Genomic DNA, 21,434 nt, shown 5'->3' with positions numbered 1-21,434 from the left:
GTGTGCTGAGGGTCACGTCAAGCGCGACATTTGGAATTTGGGAGGGCGCTTATAGAAAGAACTGATTTTCATTGTGGGACGTGGGAAAAAGGGAAGCGGCATTCCGGTGACATTTATTCAACAAATGGCGCTGGGGATCACGGGAAAGAAAAGACTTAAAGAAATGTGCATCTGTTCAACAATGATACCTCCTGTCGGACTCTTAGATAGACCGAATACAAGAATACAAGACTATTCATATTGCAAGAAAGCAAACGCGCTTGATTTATTCGCAATGGGAGCTGTTCTTTGTCCTCCTCGTTCTTGCCTGGCATGTTGGAAGCGTGGCGATCAATCTCTGCATCCTGCCCGCCGCGCAGGAGGAATACTACCCGACCGCAATGCAAAAGGGAAAAGATGTGTCCTCGTACAGTACCTTAGGGCAGGGGGTTACAGATTGACAGGTTCGGAGCCGAAATCTCCAGCATATCGGCAGACATCCGCAGCGACCGCCACGGAGGCTCTTGCCATCTCATTTCTGCCTCCGACGAGGATTCCCAAAGCGTACCACACATTCGCACAAAATCGGTCATCGTAACTTTCTTCTCCCTACCGTAATTTATTCGCGAACGTCTGTCGTCCATTTCTCAAAGAACTCGATGGTAAAATTCCATCACCTTGTTCCACTTGGCAGATGAGGGCCGTGTTTGTCGTTTCACAGGGGTTAGAGATCCTGGGAAGCGATGCTCTCCGTTTGGTCTCTCTATTCGAGTCTAAAGATGGGATGGGAGGGATGGCTAATCCTTTTGCGATGTGTGTTTGGTGCAGTCTTTCGGTGATGAGCCACAGCCAGTCCCATGCTTTCCATGGACGTCGCTCGCTCGTGACGAATGTTTCGTCGGGCCGGCTCGAGTTGTGCTGGTTCTTGTGGGGTTTCAGTTCCTAGCCCTCCTTTTCTCTCCCTCGCTCTCTCAGTATTGCCGGGCTGAGCTAAGCGGAGATTTTGGGGGTGTCCTATGGCATGGAGAAAGGTGACTCGGAAACACACTGACGTGGTGTTTGTATTTCCCTGGTACGTTTGCTAGTGATTCTTGGTACATGTCGTTTTATTGCCCGAGGATTTTGAGTGAGCCGGACCGGGGACCCGGGAGACCTGATTGTACTTGGCGGCGGCGTAAAAAGACAGCGCACTTGCGAGTAACCTTTGATAGGAACTCGGATGGATCGTCACTTGTCTTGGCTCAGCCTGAGGTGGTCAATCTAGAGTTCGACGCAGTAGGAGCTGCTCCGGGGTCGAGGAGGACTGTTCTTCCGTCTACTTTGCCCCCCACCTCCTCCTTCTCCTCACAGAAGTTCTTGGCGAGGTATCACGATTCGGACTTCAGACGACCGTTGAAAACGTCGAGACAACCCGCAGGTATTATGTGCTCTTACCCCAAACTCATTGGTCGTCAAAACCTGAAGAGATTACCAGATCCGTCCTCAGAGTTTCCCAAAGGTTCAGATTATTCCGCAAAGTATTCTTCTTTCCCAAACTCCACACTGAAACCAAAAGGGGAAAGTGGCCATGGAAGACATTTTCACCTTTCCCCGGAAAAGGGTGTTTAGAAGATATGTTTTCCCGCATTGTCCACTATTCTAAAATCATCGAAAATACAGTATGGCCATGAGGCCGAGCTTCTGTAAAGGGTATGAACGCGCGCGCGACGAAGACCGGCGGCAGCTCTTGGCAAAATGACTTGTCTCTCTCGGCTTCTCTCCCCCCACGCTGAGAGAATTGATCCAAACCCCTAACAAAAGGATCCAATCATCATATCCTTTATTTCCTTGCCAAGCTGCCGCGAAAATGCAAGAAAAGAGCAAAACTAAAACCTCATTCCTTTGCCCTTATATAATCCAACACCATACAAAGAGACCAAAGGAGACCAAGGTATGCACATGAAGAATCTCGTCGAGTGAGATCAACGACATGAAACTAAGGGTATGGATAGCAAGTCATGCCGGCCCCTTATTTTACTCATAGTATCTCTCCCACGGGTAAACATCATGACTTACCAGCCAAACTGCTCGCAGTGAAGCTCTACGGCAGGACCAGACGTGCTGATGCACTCGGCGGTCGTGTTGCGGACCTGCGTCATCAAGCCCTCGGGACCACAGCCCATGATGAGAACGCGCTGATCGGCAGAGGTCTCATTGATGGCGTTCTGAATGATTTTGACGACGTTGGGGCGGCCATAGTGGACAGGGATACTACCCAAACTGTTCAAGGCTTTGTTCTGCTGGATGGTGGGAGAGTTGGGAGACGTAGCATCAGACTCGGAGCCGGACTTCTCAAGGTCGGATAGAGCGCCAGTGAGGATCTTGGGGGGGTGCTGGGGAACACCGTTGGTGATCTCGAACTTCTCAGACGAAGGGGTGAAGGGGGTCGACGCTTCAGATGAGATGGTGCCCGAGCGGGAGCGGTCCTCCTTGGAGCTGGGATTCTGGGAATTATCCTGGCTTCCGGGCGCGCGGGTAACGTAGAGCTGGATGGAGGCGTTGAGGGCCTGGCGAATCGTCGACAGGTGGCCGGCGAACCACTCGAGACGAGCTGAGAGACCCGATTAGTTAATGCGTTTGGGAGACAAAGTTAATCGAGGATTGACTTACCGGGATCCTTTACTATCCATACAAAAGTGACGCTCGGCTTCGATCCCTGCGCAACCTTCTTGATCAGGTTGAGGACCGTGCCTACTGTGAAGCTGGCTCCGCTGCCTCCGGCGACCAGGACGATCTTGTTGTACTCTGCGGGGTTGGGGAATGTGCCGTAGGATCCTTCGACAGAGGCCTTGAGGGTTGCACCGGGGTTCTGGACGGCGTATTCGTGAAGCTCACGGGTGAAGCCGTCGTACGAGTTAACGACAAACTCGAGGGGGTTCATGGCGGCGATCGTGAAGGGGTGCATCTCGAGGGCGCGGATCTTGGGAATCCAGAGGAAGCAGTGTTCGCCAGAGCTGGCTCCAAGGGGGGCCTTCTTCAAAATGATACGAGTGCCGCCATGGGGGAGCGGGTAGATGGTGGCGTTGTTGTTGAAGCTGTAAAGGACAACCCGAACGAATCTCACGACGCGGTCGGCAACCCAGATACTAGCAGCAACTGCCGTGATGACAATGATCTTCTTGCTCATATCAGGCTGATGAAGGCCGACCATAACCAGCGAGATGGCGAAGAAAGACACGTGGAGGATGTAGAACAGCTCGTAGTACCAAAGACGAACGATTGCGCCGGCAAGGACAAGAGTCAAGAACGTGAAACCGGCAGCCATGCCGTAAATCTCCTCGCTGACTCGGAGGCGTGCCATGTTACCAGACTCAATGAAGTATGCGGAGTAAGTAGCACCGTGTACGATGATGAGAGACATGGTGACATAACCGGCAATTTGGTGGAGGACGTTGAGACGTTCGTAGGACCAGGCAGTCAGGAAGCCGAGAGGGGTGTTCTTTAGGCTGAGGAAGACAACGAAGGCAATGTTGGTGATAGATAGCCTATGAAATATCAGGTCCTGGTGGTTTCAATGATTCTGATGGGATATGAGGTGTTGTTTGACTTACCATCCGGCACGAGCCGCAATGACTGTGATGTACGGCAGAACTGAGGCGTCGATGTGGGTGAAAAGCAAGGCGACGTTGACTGCGAGATAAACGAGAGCAGTGAGGAAGTGGCCGTTGGATGGCAAACCAGGAAACTTGTGGATGGTGACTCTTCGAAGGGATCTATTTGGTGGTCAGTAATTTTGTGCTGCTCTGAGATGCAGATTATTGTTTCCCAAGTCTTACCGGGACACAACGACGAACGGTTTTGCCAAACCCCCCAGCTTTGCAGCTATACCAGTCTTTGAGGCAGCAAGACGACTGTGATGGAAGACGATAAAGAAACCCATGAGAGCAGCGACAACAATGATCCAATAAGTCACGGCTTCCTTATTCATCTGGATTCGCTTGGCAAAGAGCAAAAGGTAGGCCGAGGGGGTACCGGTACCTCCAGCCATTTTGGATGAGTCGTTTGGGTGTGAATGATGTGAAGCTATTCGTGATCCCTAGGAGGAAGGAGCAGCGAAGTGTGCTGGATTGTCGATGTGAGTCAAAGTGAACCAGAAGAGTCGAGAGAAACTGACAACGTGCCAAGTTTATAACAAGAGGTATTGTTATGATGATGAATAAAGATAGGGTTGTGGCGAGATGAAAGGATCCTGGTCGATAAGAAAGGCGCGGAGGGTCTCAGAGTATTATGATGGAGGAGGATACTCGGGCCCGGCAGAGGGAGGTGTGTGTGAGGGAAGAAAACTTGGAACGCCCCCGTTTGCGGCATGCGGGAGCGGGAAAGCACGAGCCAAAGAAATTTGAGGTGAAGTGATGTGAGCAAGTATCAAGGTGAGGTGATGAAGGAGGGGGGCCAAGTAGTGGTGGTGGTAGTTGGCCCAGGTAGATTAGGCAGGGAAGGAGGTGAGGTACACAGTCCGTGCCTTCCTTCAGTCTTTAGGTTCATACCTCCCACCCTTGTGGCCAAGAACCGATTTAATTGTCAAAAAAAGAACGAAAACGAAAATCAAACCTGAATAGTATGAGGTATCTGAGAGTATAAGGTTTAGCAAGAGCGGTTCTGTCCAGGAAGGAGCTGCTAATGCCTGGTCCCCCACAGCATTCCTTCCTTGCTTGTTTCCAGACCTATATCTTGCTCTTCCTTCATCCCATACCTTACTGTTGAGGTGTATCTGATCGAGAAGAGGGGCGTTGGAAAAACCTTCAACAGTCTAAAAAGACTTCCAAGGCCTCCCATCCTAAAGTATCTTAATTCAGACGTGAACTTACACAAGTCGTCTGCATGCCCCCACTTACACGCTGTCCTTGGATGGATGCGGTCAACCGACGTAGTTCCCGTGGCTTGTTCCGTGTGGCTTCTCCCCTTACCCTTATTTTCCCTGGTCTCCCCCGTCCACCCTTTCTTACCTGATTCGTATCTGGGGCGTCAGAGAGCAACGTTGAGATAAGAAGGGGAGGGGGGTACCACCGTCCGACTCAAAGCCATCAGCTAAGGTTCCCGATGAATGTTGCAGCGATAGCCGTGGCATTGTATGTCTAGACCTTCCCTTCGCGGGTTGCCACCCGCTTCACATGCACCCTCAGCAGTTGCTCTCATGTGCTTACAACGCACTTACACAACGGCGGGCCCAAGACCTGTGCATGCCACGGCCGATTGCCAGCTCCATAAACATCCATGTGAGACAAGCACCACGTTCCCCAGATGAGTCGATCGTTGGCGAAGCCCCGTTTGAAAAGGTGACTCCCTCATGAGGTATGATCCATCTCTCCGTCCCGCCCTCGAGAGTCGAATCAAGCCTTGGTCCATGTGGAGAGCCTCGAACTGTCCCTGGATGACTGCATCGTACGGCCGCTGAAAGGGCTCGAACACCTTTAGTGGACACATCTCGCCGCCATGCCCATTGACGAGATGGCGGCCCCAACTTTGACGGGGCCCTTCGATGCCGGTAGCCGGTGTAACCTTCACCCCATCCTGTCCTCCGCAGCAGGCGCAGTGGGCGGGAACTTGGACAGCGGGAAGGGAGCCGAGAAAAGACGGGGGAAATTGTTTGCTAGGGTGGTCTCACGGATCATGGATCTAGATGAAGATGGATTCCCCTACGAGAAACAAGAGGACCGCAATGTCTAGCTCCACGTCATCCGGCTGGCTACTTCGGTTTTGTCAGCTTGACAAAGCACTTAGCATTTTTAACGTTGAGGTGGAAAAGGCTATAGCCTGTAACGAGGTACTTTTGTGTAGGGTAGGGCAAGGAAAGGAACGCAGGCAGAGTTCGTTGAGGTTAAAGTAGAGTGGTAGATCGATATTGACACGCGGCGAGGGCGAAGATGGGCCACCGATGAACAGCCCGCCTCCCCCCCGTTCTCTGCAGCATGCCGTGGACCGCCGCCAGGACTCGAACGGCCCGGTACACAACGAAAGACGGAAGTACGGGGGTTGTTGACACAATTTGGGTAAATTGAGCCTACCGCAGAAAGCAACGAGACAACGCCTAGCAGAGACAGAGTCCGCTTCACAGGCCAGACACTGTCATGGCTGAGGGCTGTGTGAAGGCCGTGCTTCCGGCGCCAAACCGCATCCAGACAGTAGCATCCAGTGTGGAGCTCCGGTATCAGCGTGCCTATCTGCATCTTGCAGATAGATTGACTTGCCTAGATGGGACAGAAACATTATTGCAAATGGCCCTCGTATGGGCCGTATTTCTCGGGCACAGCTCGAGTCAAAAAATCCCTTGTGAGATCCTTGAAATGTCTTGTCAGCAGCGCCATGTTGCCTGCTTGCTCAGAGTCACCTGCTAAAAGGGTGACCCTGGTCCCTCGACCTTGCTGCATTAGGCCCTGGACCCGTTAGCCGTGATCTTCGCCATAGTCCACCCGCGTCTAATCCCCGAGAGGGTAAGTCGCCAAGGGCTTGACAGGCCTCGTGTTGTCGCTTCGAAACGGCAACGTTCCAGTGGGGGGCTCCTCGACTTACACGTCAGGGACGGGATGAACTAGAGGCGCCAGGGCCAGACGGGAGTGGCGTGGACCTGACCTGGCCTGGCCTGGCCAATGCAGGACTACTCTAATCTGCCACTTCTAGTTTGACGGTCTAGCAGGAACTCAGTGTACTGTGGCGCGACGCGGCTGGCCTGATCTGCCATCGCCGGAACCAGCCGCGCGCTGCGTCAGAAGGGCAAGTCCATAACTCGAAGCGAAAGCGTGGGTGTGCGTCAAAATCAACCGACGACGGGGTCCAATGAGACCGGGCCAGGTCAATCAATCTAATCAATCTGTTGTAAAAGGCGGCGGCGAATGGCGTGAGGTAGGCTTTCGGTCGGTGACACTGCCCAAGCCGCCTAGCTAGAGTAGGCGGGCGAATGGCTGCTCCGAGCCAGGATGCCGTTGTATCGTGCTCATTTGCGTAGCATCGCGTGTACCAGACTTTTGTTGCGTAACGACTTGCCCGTTTCTCTCGCTCCTGCATCTGGCTCCGATAGTCCGGTAGCCTTGGCCAAGGACTGATTCATCATCAGAAGACAATGTCTTGATGAGAGCAGCGGCCTTCGATCCACGCGTACCATAGTCTGTGCCGGAGTCCAAGCAATATGCCGGATCCGGAACGATGCAAGTCCATCCGGCGGGCTGGCATATAGCCGTTGACTTGTTGGGCCGTCATGGATCTGGTGCCTCCGTTGCTTCTTAGCTATTACTTTTCCGGACAGCCCACTCGGTCTCTGAAGGACAGAATTGCTCGCGCACGTGCTCTCGGCCGTGATGCGAGGTGAAAGGCGGTGATAGTGGGAGGCGGCAGGTTCTGAAGCACACCAAATGCATTCGTTTTCGTTGGGTGCCAGAGGTGCCTTCATCACAGCAGATGTAGCTATGCGCAAGGTAGGTGCCTGGATCCTGCCTGTGTCTGCGTGCCGCTCACATAATCTTCGAGGCATCAAAGCTACACCCCTTGGTCATTCCAGGTCCACGTTTGGGCTGAGACAATTGACATGCGTAATGGCGATGCAGGTTGAGGCTCGTGGGTATGCCGTTCCCGAGACAATGTCCAGATCTGTCTGTCGTGGAGTTATTAAAGGTAGATCGGGTTGAGCTGACCTATGGTTTGAGCATACAAGCGGGAGAGGCGCAGAGGGCTGATTCGCGAGGAAGAGCCATGGTGGATTCGTTGATAGCTGGGCGTGAGTGCGTCGCGAAGAGAGCGAGGTCTCGGGTGGAATGCGATGGTGAGGTAAGCAATCCACCCGCGCGGGTAACTAAGGTACGCTAAGGTGGGCGAGGGAAGGACTTTCGCAAGCATTGATAATATAGTACCTCCCTTGACACACTACTTAGCAGTAGACCATAGTATTCCAGTAACCACTGTTAATCCCAAACCACCCTCTACCCCCTTTTCACCCTCCCGGCCCCACCATCCGCTTCTCGACATCAATTTGACTTCTCGCCTGCCCAACACTCCCGACGTCAACCCAGTCGACACACACTTCCGCATTTGTCATTGGCAGATTCCAACGTTCAACCCAGGCTGGCTTCGTCAACATGCTTCGCGGCCCTGGTCAACGGGGAAACACATGAATGCGCTGGCCGCGCGGATGCAGAGACATGCGCCACGTCAACTCCGACTCTAGAACAGGATCTCTCAACATTGAAACAAGCACCAAGCCCCCGGCAAAAGCCGCCAAGTCTTTGTGGATTGCAATTCGATGGTGATAAACAAATAAACACCCGGCATGCACCCTCATTTGCTCCTTACTGGTTCCCCGATATCAAACTGCACTGCCATGCAGATCATCCTCCTCTGGCAGAACTCTACTTGGAGCATACGCAATCTCTACCGGATGCCTCCGCTGTCGCGCAAACCTACAGCGGCGACGACACCTTGAACATCTGCCCAAATCGCTGAAGCACCTCGGACGCCTCCTGCGTCAACTCTATCTCCGCCTGTCTCGAACCGTCTGCCTCCATAAAGTTGTGGAACATGAGTCCACCGCTTGCCTGGTGCTTGGGGCAAAGGCGAGGTTTGAATTTGCAGTCGCAGGCGGATGCGTCATCAGCATCCCCTTGCAACTGTTCCTCTAGACAGTTCTGCAAGGAACTCCATGGCTTCTTGGTCTCTGCTGCGTCACCAGAAGCCACCGCTTGATCGAACAATTCCCTGGCGGCCTCACGCCTGTCCGGAGAAACAGCATCGAGCCCTTCGATCTTTCCAAGCTCAAGGTTGGCGTACGATCGTAGGAGGTTGATGGACCGCCAAACCTCTGCTGTTTGGGCGTCCGTCTGCCAAGGGCCCAAGTCGATGTCCCACGCATGGAGCCTTTCGAGCAAGTCGGACGCTCTCTGAAAGCTCTGCAAATCGCCATGTTCAAGTGCTGCAATAGCTTCCTTCCTCTTTCTCACGAAAGCCGCTAATCTCCAGAAGTGGCAGACACCTGCGTTAGTGCCGTCCTTTTCTTTGATATCGGGCCACAAGACGCTCTGCATGTAATCCGGCAGATGCTTCCTCATTTTCCGATCTCCAAATATGTGATATGATTCTGACCGTGCCTTGCTAAGCGCAGACATCAACTCCGTCCGCAGCTGAGAGACTCTGTCACTCTGCTGGGGATCGGAGCTAGCGTCGTCATCAACGGCCCTGGGAACAGTCATGTATGATGTCCACTTGACCGCTTCGCTTTTAGCTTGAAGCTTGATCTGTAGATCCCTGGTCTGTCGTGCAAGTTTTTCCAGTTCGTCTTGGCTCTCTCTTTTGGCTCTCTCTAGGGTTGCGAGCTTCTCTGCGGCCTTCTGCCGTTGCTCCTCCAAAGCGATATTTTGGATTTCGAGATTCCGAAGTTCCGTCTCTTGTGTCTCGCGTTCCTTGTGGAGTTCTCTCAGTCGGTCCGACATTGTCTGCTCTGCGTTCAAGTCTCGTTCTTGAGCCTCAGCCTCCATTTTTTCAACCTTGTTCTGGAAACTTTGAACTTGTGCTCTGAGGCGGTCGCTCTCTTCCTTCATGCGGCGCTCGACTGCGCGCGATAGCGTGAGCTTCTCTGTTGCTTGCTGTTCCATATCATGCTTGGTCTGTTCCGACAACTCTTCAACTTGTCGTTGCAACGATTTTATCAGGCAGTTCTGCTGTGCACTCTCTTGTGTGGTCTCTTTGTCTGAGTTAGATTGGTCTCCTGCCTTGGGATAGGCTTGCTCGAGGTAAAGGGTCATCTGCGATTTGAGCTCGAGGTTGGCGTTGGCCAGTCGTTTGACAGTTCGGATTGTCATCTTTAGCTCTGCCAAGATCTTTTCTGTCGACTCGCCGTCTTGCCCCAACTGGAGTGATCTTTCCAGCAGGCCGGTCTGGTCGGATGCTCGCTTGCTGTGCATCCCCAACATCTCCACGGTGTATCTCAGAGACTCAGGCACGTCTGGGCGCTCCAGCAGCTGCTTGTAGGCGTGAATGGCTTCCATTGCTCTTTTGATATCGCGATAAGTCATGGCTTCGAGCGCGTTCTCGAGCTTCAACTTCTCTTCCAACCTGCACTTCAGTATGCGGCAGTAGTCTTTGATTTCCAGCAGTTTGGAATTGATCTCTCTCTCCAATGTGGGACATCGGGGACACTCCGGCCTTGTCGCACTCAAATCGACCTTTGTCCAGGTTTTGGCGAAGGGATCTGTGAATGTTGGGCTCGGCTGACGAGGTACTACCGTACCCCTAAATTCTACAACCCGCCTGCCCCCGGGGGTCAAGACGATTCTTCCTCCATCGCGGGCAAACGGCGGCGGGGTTTCGTGCTTTGCGGTAATTTCGAATGCTGCCGACGCTGATGAGATATCATACATGGAAATCTCCGTCTGGGAAGCGCTGAAGCCCATTTCACTAGATAGTGGGGGCAGCTCATGATTGTCAACCCTCTCTGATGACTGAAACAATGCGGGAATCGTAGGTTCCGAAAGGTTTTCCACGCCGTTGTCTATACTCTGAGCATATCTCTGGCGCATCTCCAACTGGTGAGTTGCAATTCTGGTGAATCCCATGACGGCAGACCTACGCTCGTCATCGTCACGTTTGATTTGGTCGTTGAAGACTCTCAGAGAGTCAACTAGGTCTTTGTTCTCGATTTGGAACATCCTCTGCACCTGGTCCCCTTGGCCTCTGGCGCTCAAGTACTCGTTCACCTCCCTGCTGTTCTTCTCCATGTCTCTGAGGATCTCTTGCAGCTGCCCAAGATCTTCTTTGTGAACCTCACCATTGTCGTCGATTCTATCCTTGATAGTCTCCTCGATCCTGTGGTGGCTGAGGGCGAGCGCGCGTGATGTCGCGAGGAGTTTCTCCCAGTGCTTGACATCTCTTGAGCATCCACTCATCACTACAACCCCGGGAATATGACCCCAGTGATCACCATTCCTGGTGAGGGTTTGCCTGATGAAATTGTGTTGTCCCCTCATAGACTCGTCCAACCGCTCCCAGGCCCGCAGCATCCTTTCCGCCGCGCACTTCACTTCAACTTCATCGAGCTTCTCAATCAAAGAATCCATACCCTGTCGATATGTGAGACGTAGCCGAGCCTCCTCCTGAGCGGACGTGTACATCAGCCGACAGAGCTGGTGAATGATGCGGTTCACGTACTGCACCTTGACCCACGTCCGCCCCTGCATCCACTCCAGCAGTGCGGAAATCATGCCGTCGTTGGAGGTCTCGAGATCGAAGAGGGCGTAGTAGTCGTCCGAGGACAAGCCTTCCCCCGTTGCCTTTTCAAATTCCTCTTTCCTGAAGCGGGCTGCCACGTCACGGGTGTAGCTCGGATACCGGAGGCGGCTCGAGAGCATCGACTGGAATTCCGGGGGCATCGTGGCAAAGATTTCGTTCCAGGTTTTGATAATCATTGTGCGTTCCTCGTCGCCGCCGGGAAGGGGCTGGGGACGGATGAAGATGTGTGTGCGGGTTGGTTCACCTGGGGCTGGGGCCCAGATGCGGCGGAGGTTGAAGCCGGGGCCTTCGCGAACCGGCTCGGTGTTATAGGCACCCAGAGCGGCGGGGAGCTGCTGATTTGGGCGGCAGCGTTGGGTTTGATGAACTGGGGGCAGGGGCGGAACTACAGTGTCTTCTGACGAGTGACGGGAACTATGCTGTCGTTGGCTCTTCTGGCTGGGAGTCGAGGACGAGACCAGCTGGTGGGACCTCAGGACTTCTGGGATGTCACCGGGTCTGGTTGGCTTAGGCGTAAGGATGACCGGTGACACAAGAGAAACCCCCCGGTCTCGGGCATGGATTTCTCCAGTAGGCGTGTCTTCTTGAGAAGGCTCTGGTCTGCCACGGTTTGAAACAGGGATTACCATGGGATTCTCAGGATATGGCGGTCCCTCTTCCATAACTTCTGAATTGGGCTGACGATCCATTCCCCTCTTCGCCCTCTCACGCGCTGCCAGCCGCCTCCTCGGTGTCAAAGGTCTCGCAGACGGAGGTCTAGGGGTTCTCGGACTGAACCCCGACGCCAAGGGCTCCGCTTCCTTCAAGACTGGCGATGAGAGGAGAGGATAGTTATTCTCGCCTTCGCCATCATCAGTTTTGCTTCTGGCGTCTTCATGGCTCAGGCCAGTTGTCAACAGCGAAAAACGTGAAGGAGGGGTGCTGGGCGATCTCCCGAATGAGGCATCCTCAGACTGTGATTCCAAGGCTTTCTCGGTCGGTGAAGGGGGTAAGGGGCGACGAGAGGCTTGTAGGGGCGCAGCGTTCGTATCCGGAGTTCGTTGAAGGCGAGCAGGGCCAGCGGCAGCAGCGTCTGTTCCCACCTCGCGGACCTCTCTATCGACAGCCGCCCCCTTTTCTATACAGCCTTCGACCACCGATCCGGACTCTCCCTCAGAATCTCGCGAGGCCGTTATTGTAGCAATTACCGGCCGGATTTGCGGACGAGGGGCGGATGATGTGAGTTGGAGGGGGCTCATAATATCCGAATCGTTACTGAGAACAATTGCAGCAAGTGGCTTACGCCTCTGACGATTCCCATTTGTCGATGTCGCAGTGATGTTCTCCAGGGAAGGCGGGACAAGATCTTCATCGAGTGCGGATTGTAATGAAGCCAGGGCGTCAGATAGAAGCCTCGGTTTGGTAGTCATTTGGCAGGAAGGATCCGTCCCTCCGGGCTCGACGTTTTGCTTGTCCGATAGCTGTTGTCTCTCTTGAGAAGACTGGCTCTGGCCATGAACTTGTGATTGGATTGCTTGCTGCTTTGAGTCTGACCGTGGCGAGAGTTTTTGGGGGGCTGAGGATTTGTCTACTGTCGCCTGCGGAGTTTTGCGGCCCGCAGCAGAAGAGATATGCGTGGAAGAGTGCGAGGGCGTCGTGACTTTATCTCCACTATCGCCCCCATTATTATGGTCGTCTCCTTTGGGCGTTGTAGGTGCTGATTTGTCTTCCTCAGCCATGATGTTTGAGGCTACTGTTCAGATATCATCAGGAACAGTCAATCTATTGAGGCTAAAGTTGAGAGTGTAAGCCAGAACGGACGAAAGCTGAGCATGAGATCCTCAGGAAGTTTACGACTGTGAGGACTTTCCTGGTTATATCAACCATTGAACCAACGCTCAACGACATCAGAGCTTCTCCTCGTATCTTCGTACAGCATCATAGTGGCATTTGGACCGGGTTATGTTCGATGTTAAATGTTACGATAACCTTCCAAGGGAGGCAGGCGCAGAACAAAAAGACGTTGATGCCTATGCTTCTGTTGTGAAAGGATACGCCGAGACGTCCATGGCATCATCAAGGAATTCAATAGTTCGAGCTCACAAAGGCAGCCAGGAAAGGGAGTATCAGACAATCTTTGTATTGTTCGAGCCTCTTCTGGATTGATCATGTGGGTTTCTCACATGAATCCGCTTAGCAGTAAACGTTCCACATCTTACAACCCTTACTCTTACAAGCTTAATGCCAATCATTATCCCATCCTTCATCCTCGTAGCGTTGGCGATCTGCTGACCGATCTACCGCGTACACGCCTCAGATCAGGCAGACGCTCACGGCTACCGACGACTTCTCCGTCACCGTTCAAAATAAGGCAGAACCCACTCTGGCTCGCGTCAGATTGCATTTCGTCGTCGTCATTGTCATTATCATCATCATAATCGTAAAAGGCCTTGAGAACCACCTCCTCATCCCTAAACCGCACCATCTTCAATCCGTCCTTCGCTTTGCTTTCCATCTCGAGAGCGCGGTTCGCTCTCTGACTTCTCTCGGCTTCAAACTTGATCATCACTATGCAATCCCTCGTCAAGCCCCGGATATCTGTCCCAGTGAACCCGACCCCTCTAACGCTGGCAGCGCGGACGTAGGCGGCGTGCGCTTCGCGCCAGCGGCCCCAGGCGCTCAGGACATGGCCGCGGTACAAGTGAGCGCGAGGCTCGAGGTCGAAGCGGTGAGAGTGGGCCGCTATCGCGAGGGCCTGGTCTGCAGAGTTGAGGGCCTGGTGAAGTTTCAGGACAGACAAAGGTGTTTGCAGCAGTGCGTATGTACGGAGTAGAAGGGCGTTGACGGTTTGGGCAATGGAGTCGGTAGCAGTGGCGGTGTCGGATTGAGACGAGTTACTCATTAGGAAAGAACTTGGTGCCTGGTATTGTGCGGCTCGAAAGCTGGTTTTGCTGGGCGTCCTGACGAAAACGGCGATATGCTAGTTTGGTGTGCCACGGAGGGAGCCTGCATGTGTTTCTCTCCCTTTGCTTCTTCTTCCAATTTTATTGCAACTTATTTTGAAAGGCCCGAGTCCTGGGCTGTGAAATACAGAATTCGGTTAAATTTACTTCTAAGGCAAACGAGATGAAACGTCGTGCAATGTTGAGGAGTGAAGGCGAGGTTGACAGAGCTGAGGGTGCTGCAAGGGATGAAGTTGGCGCAGGACCTTTGATTCGGAATTAACTAAGAGTGAATAAAACGAGAGATTTTTCCTCAACTCTGACCTCCTTAACTTGCGGCAGTTGTCCAGCTGCTCTGAACGGCTTTTCGGATTTAGGTGATGAAGCTGATGATTCGATGTGAAATTCTCGAAATCCTTTGGCCCCCTCTCCGCGGGCCGGCGGAACAAGTAACGGAGGGTGTGGAATCAGAATCAGGCCAAGATGCCCGATCTCTTGTTGGTATGGATCAGCGATTTCCGCGTTCGTCGAGGGCGCCGCCTGCCAAGAGCTGCCGAAAGGAAACTTGAGTCAATAGAATAGAACAATGTTGAATCTTTGAATAATTGCCTGGCTCTAGATACCGAAATCGTCTGGATCGCTGCCCGATTTCCCTGCTGACTTATGTAGCCCGAGGTGCAATCTGTCAAAGAAAGCCTGTTTCCTGCCAGTTTTATTGATGAGAGGGCACTGGGCTTTTCCAATGGCACGCTATGTGGAAAAAGGTGAGACTTGAGTGTCTCTAAAGGGAGAATCTGGACGCGGCAATGACGAGGAATGCGCATTTGTTTTGGGCATGACTAAGCACAGCCCGATGTGTTCCATTGAACGTTTAATGCGAAACTTATTCTGTCCGCGATGAACATTGTTCGGTGACAGCCGAGGAGGTCAAGCTTAAGATCTTTGAGGCAGGCGGCAGATAATTATTGAAATTTGAATGTTGACGTTTTCGTCAAGTCATTATCAGGGTCCAGGCCAAGCTTTCGAAAAGTACTCTACATAACTAGTAAGTAGACTATTACTTGCGTCCGTTGCCAAAGAACTGTGTCCAGCCGTTCGACAGATTTGCCGGAAAACGTTATAGTGGGACAGTAAATGAAAGGAAAGGAAAGAAACAAGGACGAAAGCCTCTGGGAACGGAAGGTTAATACAGATGGCGACTCCTGCTACTGCGCGAAGTGATCTGCCTGATGATAACGACAGAATTGGAGGCTCTGCAGGTGGTGGAAGGGCAGCTCATCCCCATCATTCTACCGTTGGTAAGCATGAAAGTCATTGGATGGTGTATCGCGGCTGCCAAATCTTCGAGCTCTAGTGCTTGTTCACTTGACAGAGTGTTCGTCACGTTCTTGAGCCAACCTAGCCACTTCAGGCCTCTCCGGCTATAGGAGTAGCTTCTGAGACTGGGGTTGAGGCTTGAACTCCAGAGCTAGTGGCGATTGACGATTCCGGCAACTGCTCTGGCTCGTCGACACATGTGTCCCAGTCTGAACCTCGTCTCCAGAGGTCTCTCATACCTACCTATTCTGTAGACTCTAGTATTTGTCCATAGGCTAAATACGTCAGCATTTAGACAAAAAAATGTTCGAAACGGGGCTTGGCGTGTCTCTTGGGCGTCAAGTGCGCCCTTCTCGTCTATAGACGTTTCCGTAGCCCACGTGCTTGGGACTCGTTGCACGCTGGCGATCATGGTTCATTATAAGCACCGGCCGTCTCTCGGATAACCGGCACATGATCTGGGCCTCTTCCTTCCATGAATGGCAAAAGACTCGAAGCTTTCGAAGCACTCAGATCCAACGACGTTCAGTTGATGACTTCATCATGGTTGCTGCTGTCGGAGAATCCTTGCTGTACCACCCTAATTCGGGTGGGCACCACGAATTCAACTTGAACCTAGCTCTGATTATAGTTTCGACGATATTCGTCTCCCTTCGACTGTTTACGCGAAAGATCATAGCAAAAGCCCTAGGTTGGGATGACTTCCTTGCAATATTAGCCTGGGTAGGTGAAGTCGCGTTATTCTGCATGTAGTGGATGCAACCGACTAACTCTGGAACCAGGCCTTGTGCATCACGCTCTCGGCCCTTGAGATGGACACGACCAATTATGGCACTGGGGCCCAGATCGAAGATGTTCCCCGACCGACGCTGCTGCAATTCTTCAAGGTCAGTGGGCACGCCTCGCTAAATTTCTCCACAGAGCTGACTTACTGCGAACAGAGGCTTTCCATCATGGAACTGGTCTACTTCCTTGCTTCTGGTGTAGTACGATTGTCCATATTAGCGTTTCTACCACGCTTGAGCAAGAACAGTATGATAAACTTAGTCCCCCACAAGGCTTGGTGCTGATGTTCGATGCCAGAGGTGTATATGTGGAGCATATATGCCCTCAATGCCATCGTTGTCATAAGCAGTCTGTCGGGGTTCTTTTTTGTCTTGACAGAATGCTCGCAGATACCGTGGGTCAAACCCCCTCCTGAGAACTAGAAGGAATGATTTTGCTGATTCTTTACCATAGTGATGTCTTCAATTATTCCAGCACATGGCGGCAATGCGTAGACAAAGGCGAGGAGCGATCGATGATGCTGGCCTATGCTATCATCTGCATCTTTGTTGACTGCATGCTGGTCGTTCTTCCGCTTTGTGTCGTGACGAATTACGTCAAAGTGGGCGTCAAGGCCATACAAATCTTGCTCGTGTTTTCTCTGGGTATATTTGCCGTCATCACTGGTATCGTTCGCTTTTCCATAATCGTCACGACAGATTTCAGCGTAAATACGTAAGTGCTCCTTTAGCTATTATGTTGAGCATGCTGACACAGATTAGCACGTACAAGATGCTGACTGTAGCTGCGTGGACCGACGCTGAGCTCCATGTCGGTCTTTGGGTTGGGTGTTTTCCAGCGCTGCAGCCTCTACTCCGGCATGCAACTCTGATGCTAGGAATGCGCAGTCAATTGGACAGCACAGGCGCCGCAAGCAAGAGAAATACGGTAACGTCCACGGCGACTTCCAACAGGAAAAGCGTTCTGGACAGGTGGTCACGAAGTACTGGTTATGTTCGGAGCCAGAGCGCCAGAATTCAACCACCGGGAGGTGACGCTGGGCAAGTCGAGGTTGCAGGTGGCCAATCTGAAGATGTCGAGATGGTCGATCTCGAGAAGGGCGATGGTGCTGCTCACATTGCCCAGCAGAAAGATATCTCGATCCCAGTAACATTCGGCAAGAGTCCAAGACCGGAAGAAGAAGAGGCAGTATCAAGTGGTCAAATGCGAGACGTCTGAGTAATTTCAGTAGTCAAAGTATTGGTCCAAATTTCGGGAATGAGACGAGGAGAAAACTTGGAGCAACGAAGCTTGATGGAATCAGTACAGTGCGAGTGTTCGAGTATAGCACTGTTGACAGCTGCCCCAAGCACGGACCACGAATGCTCCAATTCCCATGGCCCGTGCATGCAAGACGACAACGTCGGCTCCTTTCGAAAACGGAACATCGTGAACCTCGAAATCCAAGGTAACTCGACACAAGGGGTCAGCATCGCGCCTTTCAGACTCTATCCGATCTACATATTCTTTGACAACTCTCCATTTTTATACCTATTTCGAGACTAGAGCTTCCAGAAATCAAGAGCTTTAGAACAGTGCAACCCGTGCAACCAAAAAGCTCGAGAGCACGTCCAACACATTCTGTCTCTTGTTCTTTTATACCCGAAGCTGCCGCTTTGTGGTCTCCATCTCTGTCTACTACCTCTTCGTTTCCGTATTTTATTATTTCCCTACGAAGTGAATCTCACCATGGCATCATTCTCAAGTTTTCGGTATCCCGCAAGGTTCGGACCCAGCAATCTTGGACCACTCTGGACTGCTCTCTTCTACGGAGTTCCCCTAGCCAATGTCGCCATCCATCTCGCCTGGCTGGCTGCCCTCCATCCCATTTTCTCTTCGCTCCCAGTCGACCGCAGGCGTCTCTCAGAATTTCTACACAAGTACTTTATGCTCAACTCAAGTCATCCCCGCCTACTCACCTTCTTCACCTCGGCCTTTAGCCATATCCAGCCTTTACACCTATTTGTCAACATGTCAACGTATAAAACTTACGTTGAGTCGTTTTACTCACTGGGTGTATCACCTCTACGTTTTGTTGCGCTATCCCTCGGGAGTGCAATCGCCGCTTGTCTTTGTCACATACTCAACGCCCGGAGAGGACGGGGAGCAAAGAAGAATGCAGAGAGAACGGCTGTTGGAGCAAGCGGAGCCCTGACTGGTCTCGGCACGGCACTGGCGTGTATGTTTCCTACAATGAAGGTTCGTCTTTCCGGAACAAATCAGGTGCTTCCCTTGCGCGTTGTCGTTCTAGGAATGTTTGCCGTGGATGCCTACTGCCTGAGCACTGAGCGAGACACGGGGGTGGGACACGCCGGACACCTTGGAGGCGCAGCTTTTGGCTTAGCATACTTTCTGTGGAGGAGAGCCACAGGTGCTTTTACTTTATAAACTTGAGCCATCTACATCTCGACACGCAGATGTCGTAGATAAACACAAAATTCGAGATCAACTCTAGCCGCCCAAAGTATATACAGGAGAATGATATCCTGGTAAAAAAAGGACCCAAAAACACAGCATTTCCCGCCACCAAAAATATCAAACGCCGCGCTACCGCATGAAAGAGGCAATTTCCCTGCACAAATCAACACCTACTTCCGAGGCACTCTTTACTTGTGCCCACTTCAGGCTACCACAGCTCTTCACTGTTTACCATCGGCTTCATATTGGGCCTGTTAGAACTATAGCGATTCGGATTTGCCGGCTGTTGTTGAGTACCCTGGTACGTTGGGCTTTGTTTGTGCTGTGAGGCGATTGGGCTCAGCTTGTGTGTTGAAGCGATGGGGCTGGGGTAGGTGATCGATCTGTTCCCGGCGCTGCCAGCAACTTTGCTTGCCATTGTTGACTCTCTCAAGGGAACTGGGCCGACTCCAACGGGCGACATCTTCTTGTCCGGGAACCGTGTGGCCGTGAAGCCCGGCTGACGGGGCCCCTTGTGGTCGTCCCAAGGCGCAGTTGGCGAATGAAGAGGTGATGGAGCATGGCGGCGCGACCGCAAAGAAAGAGATCGGTATCGCGGCGAAGTAAGACTCCAAGCCCGACCGAAAGATGCGCCAGGATGATATACGCATAGAATCGAGGCGACTAGCAGTGGCAAAGCACTGCCAATGACGAGAGATGCGGCTTCCGACCGCTGAAGAGGGCTACCGAGTCCGTCCCAAAACTCAACGAGTCGATAGATGGTGTGTCCCATTAAGACGACAGCGACTGCCGGTATCACTGGGAAGAGATTGTCAGGCTCTGTTTTCCTCGCAGCAATTAGTCTACTCACTCTTGACAAAATTCTTGAAACGCGGTGCTTGGTACACCGCAATGTGCTTTGGGTCAGGAATCTTTTGGGTAAACCAAAGGAACAGCCCGACGAAGAGCAGCAACGCCAGAATCTGGACGCCTAAGCCTGCAAGAAGGATCGAAGGTGTCTGCGGAGGCCTGTTAATAATGGAGACTCTTGGGCAGCAGAACCCTTCAAAGATTCGTACCTGAACACCACCTAGTCCAACGACAGCCGACACAACACCGGCAATTTCTAGCGCAACGACGAGGGCAAGAGCGAATATGAGTAACAGGACTGTAGCCCTTGGTCGGGTAAAGCCAATCCCAAGACCATACAGGGCGATGACATGGGGGAGGATCTGACATATGGCCGCCGCGATGAGAGTAGGGCCCAAGATGGCACCGATGAGCCATAGGGAGAATGAGGTTCGGCTGGCGGTATCCTCTTGGAGCCTCAATCTTCCGGCGAAGCCCAGTACCTCCAGAAGAAGACCGGTCGCCAGAGTCGAAGCGAATAAGGGCGTCTTGAAACGAAAGCCTTGGTACAAGGCTAGAGGCACGAGCAGCGCAAAGGCTACCAGAAAGATGGCACTACCAATTACCGAAGGCGAGTAGGAGGTAAAGCCCCCCGGGTAGGGGCACGAGTCTCCGCAGTCGCCTGTCATTGTGCTCACGTTCCACTTGACAGGCGACAGTGAATGTTGCTTCGCTTGACCATCAGATGGCTGGGCATGCCGAGAGAAGGAGCCGGAAAGGAAGAAGCGCGCTGGGCATTGGGGATATATACCTACACGCGGCAAAGGCTAGGTATGTAATGGGTCATCCATTCAAGCATACCGGTTTGCATAATCGCGACGGTTGGGATATGGATGACTGCGGACAGCAGAAGCCAGAGGCAATGGAGATGGGCGGCCCGACGGAGATGGAGGTAGGTACGCGCAGGACGAGGCCGGGGTCGATCCAAACGGGCACACCATCAGCTTCCGCGGTTTCATCCGTTATGGATACATCCACTTCGGAAGAGACGTTGTACCAACAAGAACTTTCTTCAGTCGACCTCCAACCGGGCAGCCTCACGGGCACCTCTCGTCGCTGACCGGCAACGCAGCATTCACGGTACCTATAAGACGAATCCAATTTGATCGATGAACAATGATAAGCAGGGCTGAGTGGCTTTTCACGGAGGCCCAGTTGCCGTGAGGGAGAAAGAACACGCAGACGCCTCAAAACAAGTCATAGAGGCAGGCAAGCAAACAAACACAAGTGTGGGTGTGGATGGCGGGCGTGAGAGGGCGAAGCCGTCCCAGCGGAACGGTTCGACGGTGTAACAGTCGAAAGTTTGCAGATCCGGGCCCTCTTCAGCAGGAGCTCTGGGCCAATCACCCAGGAAGATTGGCGGTTGCGACCTGTTTACCTACGGGCGGCGCAGATGAGGTGGTTACATTGGGTGGTCATTCACTGAGCCCATGTTTGGTCTACGATGGCCGGTGAGCAAAGGGCCGTCGGCCAATAGAAAAAACAGTCATTACTTTCATCTGCCCTACAGCTGGGCCACGGGAGGGTGTCGAACAGGTTCATTAACAGCCAGTCCCTTGAACTCTGAGCTGCTACGCCGCACAATACTTTGAACCCGTGGACAAGTTGGGGGTTGGGGGGGAATAATCAAGACGGAGCCCAAGAAAGCGGGGGAAACAGCTCACGGTGGGATATCATTCGCGAAAGGGCAAATACACCGAGGGGGCTAGGCATGTTTCGAGATCGGAGCCTGACTTATGGGTTTCCCGTATCGTGCTTATTGGTTCCGAAGACCGACCAACGGCAGCATCGAGGTGCAGTGAGAGAAGAGAGGATGGAGGAAATGAGAGGGCAGATCGC

The 21,434-nt window shown here is 52.7% G+C and overlaps 7 protein-coding genes across 7 annotated transcripts; 3 read left to right on the top strand and 4 right to left on the bottom strand.

Annotated features, from left to right (window-relative positions):
• Positions 1-2,030: 2,030 nt before the first annotated feature.
• CORC01_09441 (ferric reductase like transmembrane component) lies at positions 2,031-4,006 on the bottom strand (the record flags this gene model as incomplete). The annotated part of the gene is made up of 4 exons (XM_022621070.1): positions 2,031-2,569; positions 2,629-3,503; positions 3,570-3,731; positions 3,795-4,006. The coding sequence occupies 4 exons, from the start codon at positions 4,004-4,006 to the stop codon at positions 2,031-2,033; spliced, it is 1,788 nt and encodes a 595-aa protein (XP_022472458.1).
• Positions 4,007-5,451: 1,445 nt separating this feature from the next.
• Positions 5,452-5,685, top strand: CORC01_09440 (uncharacterized protein; the record flags this gene model as incomplete). The annotated part of the gene is made up of 1 exon (XM_022621069.1): positions 5,452-5,685. One exon carries the CDS (start codon positions 5,452-5,454, stop codon positions 5,683-5,685), a length of 234 nt encoding a protein of 77 aa, XP_022472457.1.
• Positions 5,686-8,405: 2,720 nt separating this feature from the next.
• Positions 8,406-12,944, bottom strand: CORC01_09439 (uncharacterized protein; the record flags this gene model as incomplete). Its single annotated transcript, XM_022621068.1, has 1 exon — positions 8,406-12,944. The coding sequence occupies one exon, from the start codon at positions 12,942-12,944 to the stop codon at positions 8,406-8,408; it is 4,539 nt and encodes a 1,512-aa protein (XP_022472456.1).
• Positions 12,945-13,468: 524 nt separating this feature from the next.
• On the bottom strand, positions 13,469-14,107 carry CORC01_09438 (uncharacterized protein; the record flags this gene model as incomplete). Its single annotated transcript, XM_022621067.1, has 1 exon — positions 13,469-14,107. The coding sequence occupies one exon, from the start codon at positions 14,105-14,107 to the stop codon at positions 13,469-13,471; it is 639 nt and encodes a 212-aa protein (XP_022472455.1).
• A 1,900-nt stretch (positions 14,108-16,007) lies between these two features.
• CORC01_09437 (uncharacterized protein) lies at positions 16,008-17,468 on the top strand (the record flags this gene model as incomplete). Its single annotated transcript, XM_022621066.1, has 6 exons — positions 16,008-16,187; positions 16,247-16,351; positions 16,406-16,496; positions 16,548-16,644; positions 16,704-16,964; positions 17,012-17,468. 6 exons carry the CDS (start codon positions 16,008-16,010, stop codon positions 17,466-17,468), a joined length of 1,191 nt encoding a protein of 396 aa, XP_022472454.1.
• A 510-nt stretch (positions 17,469-17,978) lies between these two features.
• On the top strand, positions 17,979-18,677 carry CORC01_09436 (rhomboid family protein; the record flags this gene model as incomplete). The annotated part of the gene is made up of 1 exon (XM_022621065.1): positions 17,979-18,677. The coding sequence occupies one exon, from the start codon at positions 17,979-17,981 to the stop codon at positions 18,675-18,677; it is 699 nt and encodes a 232-aa protein (XP_022472453.1).
• Positions 18,678-18,915: 238 nt separating this feature from the next.
• Positions 18,916-20,224, bottom strand: CORC01_09435 (uncharacterized protein; the record flags this gene model as incomplete). Its single annotated transcript, XM_022621064.1, has 3 exons — positions 18,916-19,505; positions 19,558-19,705; positions 19,766-20,224. 3 exons carry the CDS (start codon positions 20,222-20,224, stop codon positions 18,916-18,918), a joined length of 1,197 nt encoding a protein of 398 aa, XP_022472452.1.
• Positions 20,225-21,434: the final 1,210 nt, after the last annotated feature.

The sequence above is a fragment of the Colletotrichum orchidophilum genome (genome assembly GCF_001831195.1).
Source record: "Colletotrichum orchidophilum strain IMI 309357 chromosome Unknown Scaffold_85.1, whole genome shotgun sequence".
In the NCBI taxonomy this organism is placed as follows: domain Eukaryota; kingdom Fungi; phylum Ascomycota; class Sordariomycetes; order Glomerellales; family Glomerellaceae; genus Colletotrichum; species Colletotrichum orchidophilum.
Note: the sequence above shows the minus strand (reverse complement) of the source record. Positions and strands in the feature narration are given on the sequence as shown.